Source organism: Neodiprion fabricii, chromosome 1 (genome assembly GCF_021155785.1).
Source record: "Neodiprion fabricii isolate iyNeoFabr1 chromosome 1, iyNeoFabr1.1, whole genome shotgun sequence".
Taxonomy (NCBI): domain Eukaryota; kingdom Metazoa; phylum Arthropoda; class Insecta; order Hymenoptera; family Diprionidae; genus Neodiprion; species Neodiprion fabricii.
Window position 1 is genome coordinate 4,183,876 of NC_060239.1, and position 20,529 is coordinate 4,204,404.

A 20,529-nucleotide genomic window follows, 5' to 3' on the forward strand; every position below is an offset into this window, starting at 1 on the left:
CATAGTTTGAAAACTGCATGCAAAGAGAATTCTGCATATTGCTGACAGGGAAAAAATTAGCACGAATCCTGGGATATCAGCGATATGTAATTGTGTGTGTGTGTGTGTGTGTTTGTTACATTTACCAGACGCTTTGCAGTCATTGCGGAGCATAACGTGAGTAATTGACACTTTTGAATGTAATGGAAAAGAAGATAAAAGAAAGGCAGTACAGGACCGTATAAAAAAACGCACACGGGATCGTCGAGACGTTACGTCAAGGAATAAGGATCCCTCGATTACAGACGACGTTCAATCCATTACAGCGTACCGCATGCAGGGGTCTTTGCTCTTCGCGTGCGTGTCTTGCATGGATCTCTATGGTCCCCGTCTCGCCTGCATTCGACGAAGAACAAGAGGTGCATAATTTTCACCTGCATAGGTGTGATGCACATGCCACGTGTGTGTGGGCTTATATCGAACAAGTAGAAACGTGGCGCCGCGTATTTACATCGGGCTTCGTGACTCGCGTACGATATCCAACAGCGTTACATGGTTTATGGTTGGCACGGTAAATCCCCATCCAGAAAAACCCGGCAGACGTGAACGTGACGCTCGGAAATGGAGGAATACGTGAGAAACAAATTGCAACAAAATTAAGAAGTTACACGTCTCGGGCAGTGGAGTGTTGCTAAATTTATCTCCGCTGCGCAACAGCGTTGGGTTGCATTTATTGCAGTTTTAACACTGCACGTGTATTTGACAATTGTTCACGGACACATTGACGAATGTCTCATACACTCTAGATACGTTTATTATATACATATACGGCTGGAGGAATTCGATCTGCTCGTTCCTGTCGTCATGCCTTGGATTATATCATACCTCCACGGACACCTACACCGTAATAGCGTAATATCACGTGCAGCGGGACGTTAACAATGATTATTGTCACGATAAAATGGAACGTCGCGACGAAAATTGTGTATCCATGACTATTTAGGATCAGCCACGGATCCTGGTGCGGCTCTGCGGTATTTTCCCTCGATGAATCGACGGCGAAATGCGAGTATAAGTTTCGGGGCCACGTTCCAAGGATTTGGCCATTCACCGACTACGCCGGTCTCGCCTCTCTTGTACGGAGATTGTTCTCGCTGCGGTTGATTATTTTTTGCGTGTAATCGTATCTCGATCACCATTTTTCTGCTAAGTAAAAGCCGTCCGATTAGCTGACGATCGGATGAACAGCGGTTGATACGATTATACTGAAATTTTCAAGGATTCTCGAATGACATTAGAATAGCGATAAATGACCCTGACGTGAGTCCTTCTATTTGGTAATGGAAATTCGTTAATTTTTATGTCACAATAACCGGTTTACGATTATTAATCCCGTATAAAATTGGAGTTGGAGAGAAACGGAATATTTTTGTACAATACTCGACTGATTTATTTAGTTTATTTTAAAGACTTAGTTTTCTCGGTGAAGAAGTCCACCAAGATGAAAGTCAAGTGACTCTCGTCTGATCGAGCAGTTTGAAACATTTCCATTTCCGTCGAACTGTAGTCCGCTTTATAGTATCGAGATTCGTAGCAGCTGGTATACAATAGCGCATTGTGACGAATAAGCGATTGTTAGAAAAGTCGAATCATACCCGGTCCTACGATTCATTCAGACATTCACCGTCGAGTCGTTTAATACCCACGTGACGGCTAGCACGGGTCATTGGTGAACATAAATGCGAAGGTGGGAGCTAGAATATTGGGAATGTGATGTGTGTAAGGAACTCACAAATAACACTCGGCTTTCCGTTGTACAGGCATAATATCACACAGCCATGCTCGATAGTATGAAAATCCACGAGCGGCTGACCGTCTTTGGTTCCGATCTAACTTCTGGAGAACTCTGCAAAGGTCGCCGGTAGTTTTGGGTCTTGGTCGGTACGGTATAAACCGCAAACGTCGCGACGACGTCGCTCCACGGTCATAAATATGCAGGAGTGACGGTGCGGGTTATATATTCGTCGCATAAACCGAGCGCACGATTATCATCTCGAAGCCGTAACATCAAGGAGACGAGTTGCAGCAGAGTTAACGTAATTTCGCGTATACGATTAGGTCCCCGTTGCACCCTTCCGCGCCATCATCGACCTTGAAAAACATGCACATTCTCCGTGGTTGTTGTAACCAGAGGAAACGACGCGGGTTACGAGTAAAATGATTAATCGTCCCGCTATGAGGAAAACTTGAACACAGAACGCGACCTCCGAAGACGAGTCATCGAGTGATTAGCAACGGCAGTGGTATTTATCGCGGTGACGTTAGTTCCGATCGATGCAGAGATCGTAATTATACTCAATGCAGCTGCATCCTGGTATGCAGCAATCTTGACAGGCAACTACCTCCCAGTCGATGAATAAAATAATCAACCTAGCGGAGCGCCGGTGCTCGGACAATGGGCTTATCGGGGTTTCCTGGAGGAAACTTGCCCGTCCAATCGACGCTAATTGCAAATGGATACGAGGTTTTCCTCGACAGGGAAAACCCCGGCCGGTTATCGCCTTTCTTCGCGAACGTGGACGGGAGACTTCTCTCTCGCTCTCTCGCTCTCTCCCCTTCCTTCATCTCCTACTCCTTCTCTTTTACCTCTCGCTCCTCTCTGTCCACTCGCCGCCCTCTGACTGGATGGCGTGGGTTGGTATAACGCGATAGTCAACCTCCGAGGACGCAGGAACTCGGCCCGCCAAGGAGAACCGAAGAGAACCGAACCGACCTCTTGACGTTCACCGCAAGATATCCGGCCTCCAGCTATCGTTCCTCTGGGCGCCGGCTCCTGCAGCTGCGTTTTTTACTCTGTCGGAAACGAGGTATTTTTTACTCGACGCTTGGCCCGCACACGTGCTTTTACGTACTTACGTCAAGTCTCCCCGGCTTGATAGAGTCGCGTCGCAACGAATACTGCCACACGATACCGACGGACTATATGTGGGTAAGTCGAGTAGGAATTTCACCCCGGGAATCAATCCGGTTCTCACCTGCATTTCGAGTTTTGTGGTGATCGTGATCGTGAATGGTGCGAGACAGTGCGACTATGTTGAGGATGGAATCTGTGTCACCCGGTCCCTTACCCGGATGATTCTAACGCCGTGGGTGACTAATGAACCCAAGTTGCAGCAGCCGTCGATTCGCAAAATTTGACAAAAACGACGATCAGTGGTAGCGGGATAAATCGTTTGACTGTGCGACGAATCGCGGATCGAAATTTTATCCGTCGAGTCTTTCCTCGTTACGCTGAAAAAATTTCACCGAAACCTTTCGGATCTGCTGTAGAATTCACTTCGTGGCTCGTACCGTGAAATTGGTCTATCGCAGCTTCGAACATACGTATGTGCGAATTTATTTCTAGTCGGCAAAGGAATAAAGAGACGAAAATTAGCTTTTCTCCCCGAACAGCAGGAGTGGTTATCGTATTATGATATCGCGGAGTAAATTTAACGCGTCAGAAATGAGGAGACAACAGAATAATACCTACGAATAATTATAAACGTGCCGGCGTGTGACGTCGGCGGTGATTTTTTCTCTCCGTTTACCTGGTAAACGATACACAAAGATATAATATAACAGTGCTCTAGAAGTTTTATTATTATCAGTTTAATGAACCGTCTAGGTACTTACTGCAGTGAGGTGCGCAAATGGGTAGACTAGAACGTATTTACACAGAGAGAGAGAGAGAGAGAGAGAGACTCCGGCTTCACGGCACTGGTATAAATAAAAAACGCAATGTTTCCTTATCGCTTAAGATGTTGTATTCCTAACGTTGCAGAGTATTTGTTCAATTGTTTCAAATCACTCGCAGTTTTCCTACAAATTTAACGAAGATATTTTTTTCCGCTCATTTCTTCAACCATAGACGGTGAGAAAGAATAATTATCTTACGTAAAAACGCCTCGAGCTCTTGAATTTTTTTTCAATCCGAAGTCGCCGTAAATTCTCTACTTTTCCGGAGTGTGAATCATTGAAAAATATTTGAACCGGGTGAGTGTTTAAATTTAAATCGGATGGCCGTATAACGATTGAAACGAAAGTTTCCGTAACTAATGATACAAAATAAAAAATGCGACAATTTCGTTTTTCGAACCATCAACGAGACTCAAGTCGCACTGTAGTCGTACCATCGATCAAAGACCGAAAATAACTGACAAACATTTTTACTTGGCATCGATAATACTGGCATTAACTCCATTATTGACATAAGGCGAACATCGGGAGAAGTGAAATTAGTAACGAAATATTGTTATTTCGCGTGAAAACTTACCTCCGTGAGGTGACAAATCTACGATAAAAACGTTCGTGATTTGGACCGAAGTGTGAATGGCCGTTGTTGAATTATAAGGTAGAAAATATCAGCGGATGAAGTCGGGACTCGTGAAAACGTTAACGATTTCGTTAATTCGGTAAACTTTCATCTCAGCTATGCAGTCAAAAATTACTTTAAAAGCCGAAAAAAACTTCGAGGTTTCGATCCTCTAGGCATAGTTATAGATTTTTACGCAGCGCAGTCGCGTGAAACTAATTGTCCGGGGTGAAATTGCAGCTTGCGGGAAATGAACTTTACGAATTTCGATCGATCTTCGAAATGCGGAGAGAATTTTTTGCTTCCAAGTTTAAGACACGCGTGTTGCGTGAAAGTGTGGGAATACTCGGCATACGCCGTAACGTAATTTATCACGCAACGGCGCTCAGGAACGAAGGCCATTTAAGCCTTTACTAGTGGGGGAGAAATTATTTCCCGCCGCTGCAGCGAGAGAACGCCGAGCGTTAACGGCGCGTTATCACCGCTTATAAGCGATTAGACAGATACGAAATCGGGGTATATATACCGGTCAAAAAGGGCCCCCGTCACTAGTCGTTTTTTTCTTGGACACCGCCGAGCCGCTCCGCTTTATAGACATCAACGACAGGTGAGAGAGACCCAACATTCACACTCAGACGTCGTGTCCTATAATATACAATTAACGACAGGCCGGTACGGTTTTTCGCAACAGCCTTAATGGCTCCCGAGATATATGGAAAGGAACCGTTCACGATTCATGGTTCGTATTATAATTTTTTAGAGCCGGCCCGACGATGTTTGAAAAATCCGTTGGATTCGACTACCAAAACTCGTACGCAATAGTCAATGGTCATTGGTCATTGACGCATTTTTAATAGCTAAACGGGGCTGCGGTATCCTGATTAATAAAACGGAAATCCCCTTTGTCGCGGTGGCTCAAATTACTTCCCTTTTTCGGTCTAAGCACCCCAACGTCTGAAAGTAGCCTTGATACATCCACCGTCGTAAGAGTCTATATCAATGTATACAATCAGATCTCGTGCTATCAACTTTGTGTCTTTGTGGGAGATTAAACTGTACACGTAGTAGACGCGGTATTGCCGCTGCCGAAGATTGATTGTAACCGGTTAAATTGAGCCTCGAGTACCACTTGCTGCAAAAGTGTATTATACCTGTACCTGTAATACGAGTTGAACGATTACCTTGCACACTTGTCCGCAGGAAGCTACGCTGGCTTAAAATAATTTCCATACGTTTTATCTTCAGCTATCACCCTCCAAGATGTCTTTGGAAGATATAACGACCCTGTCGTCCGCCGTTTTGCACGACGAGGACGACACAACCGAGGATGACGAGAGCAGCGCGATACTCGTCGCGAAATCAGTGACCATGGTCTGTCTCTGCCTGGTCAGTATTTGCATAGGCCTCATTCCCATCCAGGTGGCAAGGTGGTTCAAATGGACATCGAACGAGATAAGTCCGAGGTAAGTCAGTGCCTGTCGTAACTCGACGATCCTCTTCTTCTTGGTCGTCAGACTTAACGAAGCTCGTTTTCCCAACTCAGGTCCGCGAAGATCATTGACTTATTGCTGGGCTTCGGAGGCGGCGTTCTCCTCAGCACAACTTTCCTCCACATTTTGCCGGAGGTTGCCGAAGGGGTTGAGGAACTGGTGGAAGAGGGCTCGCTGCCCTCCCTCTCGGTATCCTTGGCGGAGCTGCTCATGTGCTCAGGGTAAGTGCCATCGCGATTTAAGAAGCGAAGTGAAGTGAAGTGAAGTGAAGTGCAAGGGGCGTTTCGAGAGCCCCTCTTAACACGCTACGTTCGTTTCGCTTCTACGCAGGTTCTTCCTGATGTACCTGGTCGAGGAATTGGTTCACGTATACCTCGGACGGGACGACAAGAGGCGGAAAAGACTATCCGAGAATTCAAAGACGATCAAAGATGTCAATAAGAGCACCAACGAGCTGGTTATGGAGAACGGTGTTTCCACCAGTCCTCAGCCCCATCCTGGGTAAGATGCGGCAATTATCATCGGGATGGATTACATCCTTGAACATGGCACTCGAGGTCCTTTCAAAGCGCCCAATACTCCATCCGAGCTCCACAACTCGTGCCGAAAATGATAAATTCTCGTTCCAGGTACGGCCACGGCCACAGCCACATTCCCCTTCCGGCCGAAGACGACGATGATTTCGTGGTCAGTTCTCTGAGAGGGTTGCTAGTTGTTCTTGGTCTCTCGGTGCACGAGCTTTTCGAGGGATTGGCCATCGGCTTGTCGAGCACCGCGAGTGACGTCTGGTAAGCGATTAGAATTTTGCTATCTCACAATCGGGGATGATTACGGATCCGCGCGGAACTCCGAACACTCTCTCATCCCCGTATTTCGGTGTTCAGGTACCTCTTCGGTGCGGTAGCAGCGCACAAGTTCGTCATCGCCTTCTGCATCGGGGTCGAACTCGTCACGGCAAGGACCCGGTTTCCCCTGATGATCATTTACATTTGTACTTATGCTGTCGTGTCTCCGATCGGAGTTGGAATCGCGATGATCGTGACTGGCGGTGCAAGCGCTGCAGCCAGCGGACCCGTCGCTGTAATTCTGCAAGTAAGTTCGCGACTCGGAATCAGACTTCCGGAACGTTGGATTCATTATCGAATTTCAATTGGATTATAAATCTTTGCAGGGACTCGCAACGGGGACTCTACTTTACGTTGTGTTCTTTGAAATCCTGAGGAAGCAGCGTCACGGGATAATCCAATACCTGTCGGTGCTCATCGGGTTTCTTCTCATGGTCACGATCCAGTTTTCCTGTGAGTATATCATCTGGCACTTTTCATCATCGTTCAGCCGATTTCGAAGAGGAATCGTTCGAGCCGAATGACGATCGGTTTCGGCCGCAGTATCGCGTCTGCAGAAATTTCTTTTGAAGAAGCCTGAGGCTTGAAAAATGGAAAGCTTGTGATAATCGCTCATATGCAAAGCTCGCAGGACACTTACACACCCGGTTTGCTGAATATGTACTACTGCATGCGGACTTATCGTCATAAGCGTATCGTTTTACCCTGGAATCTAGAACCGGTTCTGTAGAGGAAATATGATATTTTGCGCTGGTATCACGCGACCCGCGTCACTGCGTTTCGTTGGTCAGAGATAAAGAAATCATACTTTGATGAAACAACAAAGTTTCGAATAGTCGTAAACCGAAAGGCTCAAAGTTCCGAAATTCAAGATTCTGGAAGTTAAAGTTACGGTAGAGCAAAATGTTGAAAAGTCAAGTACCAATAGAGTAAGGTTCCGAAAAATAGAGTTTCGATAGAGGAAAATTTCAAAAATTAAAACATGCTCACACAGCCTGGTTTACTCAACGAAAATAACGCTTATGAAGCAAAATTAGTGTTTCATACTAGCGAACGTGATCGAATTAAAAATTTAATTTCAACTTTAAAAACTCGATAATTAATGCCGAAAATTAAAAAAAAAATAATTGGGATTTACGTAAATTATTTCCATCACGTACGTATATATGAAAAATTCAAAACTCAGCTTTGTACACTTACAATTGGCATGCGATGTATTTCTCTCTCTCTCTCGGTATTTCCCCCATGCATTAATTCAAAACGTACGCATCGATGTTTTGCATCGTATATACATAAACATATTCAAATTCCACGCACAACTCGTTCGTCGATTTTCGCACGAGCCGTTGTGATTTAGGTTGGAGTGCCGTCGGTCGGTTCAATTTGAACCACGTGCAGGCTCAACACGTACCGTAACACGGCTGACCTCGACTCTGAATGATTAAAAATCCCACCTACTAACTACATACATACTTGAAATAATTTTCATCCCTTCCTGCGCGTACCTCACATTCAGACTCTTCATTTAAACAGATATACTAATCCAGTTGTTTCTCTGATTCTTTTCATATACGCTTCTGGGGGAATTTACAGTGGGCCACGAACACTCGCACTCTCACTAACGAAGTACTAACAACCCACAGACAATTCAAAGAATAGAATAAACGAGAAATAATTTTACACCTGCGCCCGAATCATCCCGGATGAACGAGGAGGACGTAAGGACCTCGTGACCGGCAATCGCAGCTCTGCAAGTGATGCAGCTCTCTTACAAGGCTATGTGCAGGATATTTCGATCGCCAACGTAAGGTGAACAAAAGTAGGTGATGGGATAACAGAAACATCACGGGAGATGATGTATGTAAATATGATAGAATTAGGGACGGACGATTCGTATCGGGAGTAGATAGAATACAGTATAATTGTTGCGTTTGAAATGAGACGAGGTCAATTCTATTGATATTGTAGAAACGAAGTTACTCCATTTTTTATACCATTAAATACGATACCTTTTTACTTTTCTTTTTACACCAACGAACTAACCAACCCTTTTCCCTTTTCTCTTGCTTGATATAATACTAACCGCACCGAGGTAAGCGTGCCAGTTATCGACACGTTCAGACCCAATTATTGACACTTTTATTTTTCAAAATTATAAACTGACGGCACAAATTGTGAATTTCTCGATGACTAAAACCAGTTGCTGGAAGGTTAGACGGTAAAATTTTATTTTTCGGTAATTTCCGAGCCAACGATCAAACAGACACAACCAAAAAAGGGTCAATAACTGTTACGCTTATCTTACCTTATCAACTCTTCCGCATGATCATAACGTAAGGATACAATATACGTATCCATATACGTGCGTGCATCGCAACGTCGTTAATTAATTATTATCGAACTGAGGATGAATCGGTGCTGTTTCATTCACCCCCCGTTGCATTACAATTATTCAAATTGTCGGTAATCCATGAATTATGAATTACCGTGCCAACAACTCGGCGTCTCTTGTTGCGAAGCGTAGGCGACACACTTAACCCCGCCCTTGTACTAACCAGATGTTCCACGTAATTGTACATTAATAAATAATTACCACGTGTGCCTGTTGTAGGCGAATGCATTGCGTTCGCGCGATATCTGTCGCGGACCGCATCTTCGTAATTTCCGTAAAACTTTTCACTTCCAAAATTTTCTAAATTATTTATCCCTGCGATTAAAAACGCGCTGCAGCTCTTGTCTGTCCGATATTGAAAAATGACCACAGCAAGCAGTACTGTCTATAAATGACTTTTACTGGCCAAAAAAAGGTTTCTTTCGAAGTTGTCAAAATTCCAATTCCATTTTTGCTGCACACGATACTCGGTCGGTTTGGCCTGGAACTAAAAGCAGCTCCTGCGGATCTGCACGGCGTATTGCACATACTCACACACTCGTTTCACTTGATCACTGCTGACCCAGATATCATTTGTTCACCGGTCAAGGCGTGCCTGTACAACTCGTACACACACTTGCCTGTGCAATAATGAATACTAGGGTGACAGTGGGATCGTTCGCGCATAGAGTGTAAGGTCGTTTTACGTGAGAATGCGTCGAGTGTAAATGGCATTATCATGTCTGCACCAGCATTATAACCGAAGACGGTAATGTGTGCACGTTTTCTTGCCAGTCTTTTTACACATCCCGGAAAACCGATACAGCACGTATCGGCAATGAATTATTACACGCCCGTGACATTATATCGAAGAGCGTGAAATTATATTTCTGGCGTAAAATTCCGCGCAAAAATTGCTCACGGCCGACATTGAACGGCTTCCGTCAAAAAACGGTTCAACCTTCAAACCTGGTTCAAGACCGTTGGCAGGGCTTGTTTTTCAACAAAGAATTATCGACTGGTACCCAATGACGCGCGCTTTTCCGATCGCCATGCTTTTGGTACTTTGCGGAAAAAGAAACTTTTCTTTTTTTTGTTTCCTCCCTCTTCATTCCAGGACACTCGCAGGCCGTAAACGCGTTTGCGAAAATCTCTCTCCTCGCCTTTCTCCCGTGCAGGCCTCCGTTTCTCCGTTCCAAGAAGGAGGCTGCACCCTTCCGGTTCGCGGGGTGCGGCACGAGGAAAAGAGCTCTCGTGAAAAAGGAAAGAGGTGGAAAAATATAGCGTTCGCCTAGGCCGAGGACGGTGTATACGCGAAAAGCGGCGTGATAGGAGGGCATGCGCGAAAAGGTGAGAGGGAGAGAGCGGAGAGCGAAAAGCTAAGGGGAACACGAACACCGCGTTTCCACGCAGCCAGGAGAGCACCGGCATCACAGTGGGGGAGAGACGGTGCCAACCGAGCGTGAGCGACCATCGGAAGCTACCTACATCTGCTTAGAAAGCTCAGTGGCTCGTCAACCAGCGAGCGTTTCTCCCGATCCGTATATCCGGTGCACCGGCCGTGTAACGCGATTTGCGGAATTCCAATGACCGTGTAACAAGTTGACACGCGGTCGCAGAAGCTCCGGCCGTGCGGCACGGCTGAGCCCCACTCGAACCTCCTTCCACCCCCGCCGCGAGGAGAAGACAAAACCGTATAAATCATCCGACGATACTCCGTACCGTCAGAGATTTTGGAAACCTCCGGGATCCAGTGACAGTGCGCGATGCGTGCAGCCCGAAGTTGTACGTCGACTTTCTAAAACCGGCACGCGACACTCGCGATCCTCTTGTAATTTTTTTATTTTTTATTCTTATCATCGTTTCTCATCGTCAAACGAGTTGGCGGAAAAGCGTGGCGACAGGAATCGCGTACCGAAGACCATTGGAAGTTCCGGTCCAGGAGTTTGGCCTCTTGGCGTCCTGCTGTTGACCAGTTTGTTCCAATTTTTCTTAGGCTTTAAAGAGAACGTTTCGAGAGTATTTCGAACGACTTTTTAGGCTGAATTAAATTTTTATCGGTAAACTACCTGCCACCCTGCCGCTTCATCGCGTCACAGGTTTAGGTGACTGGGGTTTGAGACCTAGGATGTGTTTTTTGTTAGCGATTATGTCCCGCTAGATGTAACTGTTCAATTTGAATCGTCGCTACGAGGCCGTGCAACGCACTTGCCGGGTGCTCGTCCCGTTTACCATTCTTCATATTCGGTTTTACGGTCATCGACTCCGAACGTCGCACACCACGAGACCTGAACGTACCCGTCTCTGGAATCTATTGCACGTCATACCCGCGTGAGAAGAAACACCGTTCGTTTCGTACACGATTTCGAAAGAATACCGGCGGGATTCGTTCCGCCGTACGTCGCGTCTCATCTGGGAACAATAAGTCGGTGGTTAAATCGCGTTGCGTAATACGGACGGTTTCAATGCCGCGACGTGCCAACCGTGAGAACCCATAGATCACGATGACGATGACGATTTAACGAAGAGACGAGAACGCGCTGTGGAAACGCGATTGTTGTGAAAAGTGAGCCTTTCCGCATACCTGTTCCACCTACTTCCGCGCGCTCTTCGAACGCCACACACATGCGGTTCTTGTCGCGTGTAACGCAAGTGCGAAACAAGGAGACGATAGAGAAGCATCGCCGGTTGGTAAAATGAATATTAAACGAGCACACTGGGATGACGGTGTGTCGCAAGTCCTCGACCTGCCAGGTGGTTTGCCGCGCAATTGACGCATCGAACATCAGCAAATTATTACTCACACGTACGGTACCGAGGTGATGATTCGCTGTACCGTTATCGAAGAGTGTGGCACGCGTAGTAAATAACCGGCAAAAAGGACCCGAAGAAACGGATTCGGTGCGATTGGACAACGGGCAATTTAGAGAGGAGGGAAAGGGAGGATAGTAATAATAATAATAATAATAATAATAATAATAATAAACGATAATAAAAATAATACGGTAATAAGGAAAGGAAGAATACAAGAAAAGAGGATATTATGAAGAGCTACGTGACGGTGCAATATCGCCCTGCTCCTCAGATCTGGGTCACGTTCGCAAGCCTTGGAGGCAAATTGGCGCCGCATGGAGAATAGATAAAAGAAAAGAATTGTAGAAAAAGGAGGGACGAAAGGCGTTTTTTGGCGACCCTCGAAACTTGTAACCGTGGTTGGTGTGGTATGGGCGGAGCTTGGTACTGATATAACTACCTGGTACCACGGTTACTATCAGAATGTACCTAGCCGGCGATGAGGACATAGCGCGGTACCAATCTAGGGGTGCGAGTCAAAGATCCGAGTTGTCAAAGTTCCGAACGGCCAAAACCTCGAATGGCCGAAATTCCGAACACTGCGACCTTCAAAACGCTCCTCGGCATGTTGCGGAGGAGTTGTGCAGCACCGTTCGGAGTTTTGACCATTCGGAACTTCGACCCGCACCCTTGGTACACCTACCATTCGCTCGCCAAGAAACGCCCGAGGAGGAAAATCGTTTTTGTTCGCTTGAATTAGCAAAAAAAAAAAAATTAAAATTTAACCGATCCTACAGAATCTTCGGCGTGGAAAAGTGTTGTCCGGATGACGATAAGTGCCGGAAGATCGAGTGACCCTATCCGCTGAAACGTGAGAAGAACTTGTACGACAATTTACATTCGCAAATAAACGATAAAAGTAAAATCAGCGAGGATGGAGGCGATGGGGACGATAATTGACAACGCTGAGAAGACACCTGTTGTGAACAACGGAGCCGTTGGCATTTTGTTGGCGAAAATCGGGGCGATGCTGGTCCTTGGAATCGGATCGCTCAGCGTAGGATCGCTACCTCTTTGCATCAACAGATGCAGATTGAGTCGGGGCAGCGCGAGCACCGCTGAAGTAAATATATCATACGATATTCGCAGCAAAATGAGCCGAGATATGGATGTTTTACTGTTGTTTTTTATTTTTACTTCTTTTTCTCTAACCAAGATCGTATCAGTTTTGTGCGAAAGGTTGGAAAGGGGAGACCGCGGGATCGATCGCAAAATCCTTTTAACACGACGCGAGTTTTTGCGACTCGTACCACCTCATGTAACGTTATACTCCTTTCAATTTAGAATTCCATAAATTCCTTCTCTGATGGCTGATTCCGAGCTTTAAAGTCCTCCCTCCGGAGGGACCGTGAAATTGTCTTAAAGTTTATTCCGCAGACAGGTATCGCGGAAACCGTGCACCGTTTGGCTCAGGAAATATCTTTACGTTCGTTAATTTTGATGGCGCAGCGTCAGAGTTATTGCTCAATTAAAACCACTGTATTTATTTACGTCTGAAGATACCGTCGAGCGGATAAACGTACTCTCGGTACATCGTTTAATTTTTAATTTTTTTTCTCTTTTTTTGCTTACGCTCGAGTCATTACTTTTCCGCTAAATTAAAGTGTGGGTTCGTAAGGGTCTAAAGTAGGCAATGAAAAATCGTCGTCGTATTCTCTCCGGTCTCCCGTATAAGGTGAATGGTTTCCAACCGCACCTTACACCTATACCAATATTCCGTTTATGAAATCAGTAGGTATTCGAATTTTTCAACGATCGTTCGAATCGGTATTGACCACCAACGAATCCTCGACAAGCCGTAAAAATGGAAGTTGGTACTGTCCGGTGATAACGGCGTGATACACCTGGGTTAATCGAATCTTGAAACAGGGCTTGCTGACGTCGCTGCTCCTGTGTTTCGGGGGCGGTGTTCTGCTCTTCACGTCGTTCGTCCACCTGGCCCCGGAAGTGCGCGAGAGCGTGGAGAAGCTGCAGGAGAGCGGTAAGCTGATGAAATTGGGTGGCGGCTTGGGTCTGGCCGAACTGTTGCTCTGCGGTGGTTTCTTCTTCGTCTACCTGGTGGAAGAGGCGGTGCACGCGGCGCTGGACCGAAAGCCGGAACCGACGGAGGCGGCGCTGCACCGAAGCGTATCGCTGCGAAGATGCAACCGAAGCTCGAGCGGGAGTCGAAGAAGCCGAGAGGCGGGAAGAAGCGGGGAAAAATCCCTATCCCCCGACGCCCGGATATCCCCAATGGCCCAGGACCGCGCCTACGAGTCCGACACTGACAACCCCGGGATCTTCGCCACCCGTAACTCCAGACTCCACCAGGAGGTAGACTCGGGTTACGAGAAGAACGGAAACCTCGCGGGGAAGGTTAACGGAGGCTCGACGTGTCCCTGCGACGCGTCGGCGAACCCGACGAGGAACAGCTTCGGGAACACGATTCCGCTGTCGCAGAACGAGCGCAGTTATCTCTCGCGGAACCTGGAAGTCCCACGGGGACTCGACGGCGGGGAAATCGAAGGAAAGGCGAACCCGCTCTGCGGAAACTCTTCGGCGTCTTCCGCGTCGACGGCCTCGCCCCCGGCCTCGACGCTCCCCCCTAACGCCTCGGTCAGGGGGCTGTTGACCGTGATAGCGTTGTCCTTTCACGCGATATTCGAGGGCCTCACCGTCGGCCTCGAGCCCTCGATGTCCTCCGTGATATACCTGACCGCCGCCATCGCGACCCACAAATTGGTGATCGGCTTCTGCGTGGGGATGGAAATGGTAGCGGCCGGGGCGAACGCCAGGATAGTCCTCGGCTACCTCGTCGTATTCTCCGTCGTCACTCCCATCGGCATCGGGATCGGACTCGTGATCGGACGCCTCGAGGACCCCGGCGAAGGACTCGGACCCCTACCAACACTCCTGCAGGGTTTCGCCGCCGGGACCCTTCTTTACATTGTATTTTTCGAAGTCCTCGCAAGGGAGAGAGCGAACGAGAAAAGCGGGCTGCTTCAGCTCGCCGCCATCCTCGTCGGGTTTATGTTCATGCTGGGACTCCAGTACGCCAGTGAGTTGGACGGTGCTTTGGTGGTATCTCATTCCCCTTTTCCTCGTGCATTTTTTTTCTTCCCTCCCACGTCTCCAGATCCCTATTCTTACACATTTTCTTTCCTCACCTCTTTTCGCCAATCGTCGGAGTGCCGTATGAACGGCGTTACGTACCTACGCGTTTGAGTTAAAATCAATCTCTTCAAAGGGTTGCGGAAAGTCTCAGGTGCAGGGTCAGTAGGTATTTCGGGCGAAGGTCGGACGAGCAACTCCGTACCGGGCTAACCCACCGGTACAAATTTCCACCCCTGCCACCCCTCGACCCCTTTTCATCCCTCTTTCCCAGTGCTACGCCACCCGCATATATAGGTAACTAATTTTGCTCAACTTGCACGGCACTCCTTGTCCATATGCATAAATCCCGCACCTGTTTCGGCACATCACGAATCACAATTTCTGCACGTTGCATCGAACGTGCGCATGTGTACGTAAATGTGTACAACGTGTGTTTTAAATTCCTACGATAAGTTGTAGACGTTGTCCTGTGATTCGTTGCAATTTGGAACCGGTTTGTGGATGTGGATCGAATAAAATGTGTCGCCCAGAAGAGAGTAATCGGTTTACCGTTTTCAGTAAATTATATAACTAAATGCGAGTTTCTTGAAATTGTAAATTTTCTACCGTACGACGTGTGTCTTCTCACTTGCCAAATGTTGCGAAGTGAAAACCGAGGCACGGAGAATCTCGAAGAAATATTGAAAAAATTGGAAAGCTCTTTAAATTTTCTCGTCTGAAATCTCACTCTTGTCCAGATAATTTGTTAAAACGTTTTAGATGCTCTAAGGAGCACTGGAAATTTTCTTGGGTTAAATCTTACTCCCGTCGAAGTGGCTCGGTTCACGATCCGAAAAAGTAACCCTCCGATTTACAAAATTTACAAAGTAAACAGTATTTCTTTGTCAATAAACGATAGATTTTGCATAAATCCTGACTGTTTGTTGACCGAGTTGAGCTTCTCTCGCTTCTTATTATCCGCGAAATTGGGAGGACGCAGTGTCTGCGAAGCGTGTAATGAGAATCTAATCACTTCCTTTAATCTATACACACATAGACCAAATATTGCAGCACTATATACTTGTGTGTACATGTATAGTACATGGCGTGTGAGAAGACGGTATCGCGATCTATAGTTGATAGGTATACCTATATTCAGAGTCGTAGGGTACCGCTGATATTCCGGCACAGGGTTCGGCAATTTCGTGATTATCTTATCGTTGCGAATCGAATCGGATAAATATTCGCCCGCAGGGTTGAGCGGTGCACACATAATTTAACACACCCCATTGTGCTTGTTGGGAAACGAGACGTGCTTACGCATACCTTACGCAACATTTGCAAATGCTTATACGCCACAACAAAGCGAACATATTTGCACGCATCGAGTGATTTAACACCGGACGCCAACGACGCACCGAGCTCAATCAATTCGCGATAACGTGATTAATTGTAACGACAAGTTGACACCCTGCTCAATGCTCGAAGTAGAACATGTATAATTCGCGACTTGGTAGTTGAGTGCAACTATGGCAACAACAATTAAACTCGACGCCGTAAACCGGAAAACCTAATCCGAGAAATTACGGCTTGGATTTTATGCGGTTCGGAGTTAAATGAAGGTACTCACGATTCACCTTTTAATATCCCTGTTTGGTCGCGTCGTGTAAGCGATTAATCTGAGTATTCGAGGCTTCTGAGTTATTAAAAGACAGGATTTATACGACAGATAATAAAATTGAGTTTTTCAAGATAAAGGCGAGTCTCGTATAATTCTTGAGAAACCAAAGTAAAAAAAAAACCCAGAAAGTACACCATCCTAACAAGGAGTTGGAAAAAAGATGCAGTCGATTTCTTTCCTCAGAGGCAATTACCGTTCAGTAATCGTTGATCGGCATCTACGCGACGATATTATACCTCTAGAAACGCCGGCACAGTTCATTGAACGATTTGTAAAACCTCATGGCATCCGTTCCCGGTACATCGAGACCCGGGTTAAGTACGCGGTGAAAGTGGATCGGCGATCACCAGGTGTTCTAGACGAAACTTGCTAAATTTAAAGTCTCTTGTTAGCGATGTTTGCCTTATGGAGTTTAAGCGAAACTGCAGACAAAGATCGATTACGCAATTGCGATTCCGTGCAAGGTGTTATATTACATGGTTCGCGATTCTTAAATTAGTTGCATACAAACAAAGAGGTTTTCAAATATCTCTCCTCTCGTTACCTCGAAATCATGCCTCTCGTTTGGTATTTATTTATTTCTTCGTAAGAGAGGCGGATGTTGTTACGAGCTAGAACCTAGACAGTGATTAGGAAACTTGAAAATCGGTAGTGAGAAAATCGGTCAGCCGTATCATTGTTAGTCAGATATTAAACTGCGAATATCCGGTTCGGAATGTTCGTCGCGTATGATAAACGAAAAAACAATGTTGCGTCCCCCTGTATTGTAAAAAATAATCGTATCGCTGTTTGATAAATTCATCGATTCATTCGACGCACGTTAATCGTTTACCAGTTTTATAAATCGTGTATACGCGTAGCAATACTTGTTGCGTAATTTGTTGTTCACGGTTCAATTTTATTCCAGCTTCACACTCCCACGAACATGGTCATGGTCATAGCCATGGCCATTCCCACGAGGAAGAAACCAAGAACGGCGACGACGATCATCTGCAGAATCACGATCATCGGCATCATCCCGATGACTTGATAGCCTCGACGATATCGAACGTCACGGAGAAGATATTGGACGTGATATCTACAACTCTGTCGTCGACCATGGTCACGGAAAAGAGTGCATAACGCAGTGAGTTGATACACGATCGATATTGGCCAAAGATATTGGCATTGTTCAAAAGTTTCCTGAATTGCAACGTTCCGGTCTCCCCTTCGATTGTCCGCAGAGAAATCGGAAAAACAAAAAACGCACCGAGATCTAAGGAACCCGAAATGTTCGGGCATCGCCCATCGAGAGTGATGGTCACTCGGCCAGCCAGGATTTGCCTCGTCAAGACCAATCGGAGGTTCGTGAATCGACCGGAAGTTCCCGGGGAAGGTTGCTTAATCGCGGCCTCAACGATCATCCGGAGTTTCACGTGAAAAACAACGGCGAGAGTTATTATTATCGTTATAAGAATGGAATTCGGCGATGCGGAACGAACGACGTTCACCTAAAACAGGAAACGTAATGACCGCGTCATTTTTACCTTCTCAAACTTCTCAAGTTCGTGAAATTACGCTCTCGTCATTCGCGATTTGCGGTACAGACGGACACGGGAAAGGTGGATCGAATATACTTGTTGAATTGATGCCTTCTTCGGCGAGGCTCGTTATATCGTTGATCGAAAATAGAAGCGAATCATGACGATTATTCTCTCTATTTCTAATTCGAATCAATAAAACTTGCCTAGCTTCTTGCTTTAGAGTTCATCGATTTGTCGTCACATCAAAACGCGCAGCGCTAAGTTTAACGAGGAAAATATTTCTTAACCGCGCTGACTCTTTGATGCAGTGAGATTATACACCTATTATCATTTACTTTGACAGAACATTACTGTGTTGACTTGAAACTTTTTTTCTAAACTAGTATTGCTTGATTAGTCTTATAAAACATATTTACGATTTAATGAATCGCGCAAACGTTAAATAATATTATTCCTGAAATCCGATATAAAACTTTTCAGTTTGAGGAAACTATTTTATGCTTAATAAATGTAGGAAGCGATTTCTCTAAGTCAGATAGACCTGTTTCGAGTCAAATAAAAGTAAATTATTATATCGAATCAAAGATTCATGCGGAGATATCCCTTTTCTCAATGCGCACGGTGATACGGAATAGTAAACTTGGTGATCGCAATTCTAATATTTACATTAAATTCTAGCATGTTAACCAGACTTTCTTGAGTTCCGATACTTGTCATAAAATAAAATGATGCATTTCCGGGTACTTGAATTATTATACGGTGAACTCACAATCGGCAATTAGTTTCACGAGGAGAAAAGTATATTTCAAACATTATATCATTGTGTAGTAAGCTAAAAGCAAATGGTGATGAAAACACTTTCTCTGTACATACCTTATACCTACAATGTAATTAAACAGAGAGCGGTTCTATTTTTTTACCGTACGCTTTTTCAGAATAGTGAAATCTGATAATACTGTAATTCATTTTTATCGCTTATAAACTTTTTTCAAATCACGTAGATTCATAATTAAGAATAGATGTGCACGAGTTAATCTAGGTAAACATAATAAATGAAATTCTCAATCGAAGAGGCCGATATGGATAGAGGAATGTCGATTCTCCGGTTGTCAACTGAGATTTTAGGTCTACGGCTTATCAAATACGGACGTAAAATTCGTTCATTAGTGTTAAACAAACCTAATACTTCATTTTACGTACGACGCTATGTAGAAGCAATAATTCATAGACTCGATCCATGTTGATACAGTTGTATACATTCACTTATACTCAACGTAGAGCCGGAAGTATTTTTTCGCATTCCACTATGACTGACAATGAGTGAAACGGAAAGTAGAATGAAACGATAGACACAATGTGCAATGAGAAGTATGAAATTATCGTGCTGGAATGTTGAAGTAGCTGTATTAATTGGTTGTTTATCGAGATGAGATATAAGATTGAACATGGTTGGACAATAAGAATGTTACAAACAAATATATTTCACTTTAGCTTTAAGTATTTTCATTTGAATGTGTCTATTTTTTACTATAAAAATATATATATAAATTACATTTATTAGTTTTTCATGCTAATATTAAAGGTATTAAAAAAAAAATCCTATCAAGCTGGAAGCACTGATTAATGCCTTTCAGATGAAACCTGATGTAATAATATGCACCGAAGCGTGGCTAACAAATAAGATACATAATTATAAGTATACCCGGATGTGATATATATGATAATAACATTAAGATAAACATTGCAGATGGTGTAGTTATACATGTCAAAAATTCTCTTCACTTTCAAGTAGTATCGGAGCAGTATGATGATCTCAAAATTACTGGTGCACAGTTTGAGTTAAAAAATAAAATTGCACATAAGATATCTCGTTTATGCAGGTGTCACGATTATGGTACTGGCTATGCTATAAATGACGTCAAAAAATTTATTGATACTAGTAAAGAAGTATCGCATCAATCATAGTAGAGGATACCACTATAGATCATGTCGGTTTTGACAGAAGTGCAGAGGAATGTTTCTATCTTCTATCACAAAATGGGTATCAATCAATTGTTAACTCATGCACCCGTCCGTCAACCCGGACAAATGTAGGAACATTTATAGGTCAGATCTTCTGTAAGGCTAATTTTAAAGTTTCTACTGGGAAACTTGTGGAACCAATTACTGATCATTACCCGACATTGATTTCATCATCGGGACTCAATCTCAGTGGTGTTTCAAAAGATAAATATGCCATTAATGAAAAATAGTTTATTGAGTTGTGCGCAATTGAAAATTGGAATGAAGTGTGTCTCGTACAGTATATAGAAGACGCAATAAAATTATTGATTAATGAAGTTGGAAATATCAATAGATTGG

The 20,529-nt window shown here is 44.9% G+C and overlaps 1 protein-coding gene across 10 annotated transcripts; it reads left to right on the top strand.

Annotated features, from left to right (window-relative positions):
- Positions 1-2,640: 2,640 nt before the first annotated feature.
- LOC124175019 (zinc transporter ZIP1-like) lies at positions 2,641-19,721 on the top strand. 10 transcript variants are annotated; one of them, XR_006869066.1, is made up of 9 exons: positions 2,641-2,968; positions 5,579-5,796; positions 5,877-6,044; positions 6,154-6,324; positions 6,453-6,611; positions 6,708-6,915; positions 6,995-7,121; positions 8,262-8,487; positions 17,553-17,685. XR_006869066.1 is itself a non-coding variant. In XM_046554841.1 (9 exons), exons 1-8 carry the CDS (start codon positions 2,963-2,965, stop codon positions 17,765-17,767), a joined length of 1,272 nt encoding a protein of 423 aa, XP_046410797.1. In that variant the 5' UTR covers positions 2,646-2,962; the 3' UTR covers positions 17,768-17,771; positions 17,869-19,721. The 10 variants fall into 10 exon arrangements, 8 of the variants coding, with proteins under 8 accessions (XP_046410825.1, XP_046410797.1, XP_046410806.1 ...); XR_006869076.1 differs by having other exon boundaries at positions 8,262-8,472; positions 17,553-17,666; XM_046554841.1 differs by lacking the exon at positions 8,262-8,487 and adding an exon at positions 17,869-19,721 and having other exon boundaries at positions 2,646-2,968; positions 17,553-17,771.
- Positions 19,722-20,529: the final 808 nt, after the last annotated feature.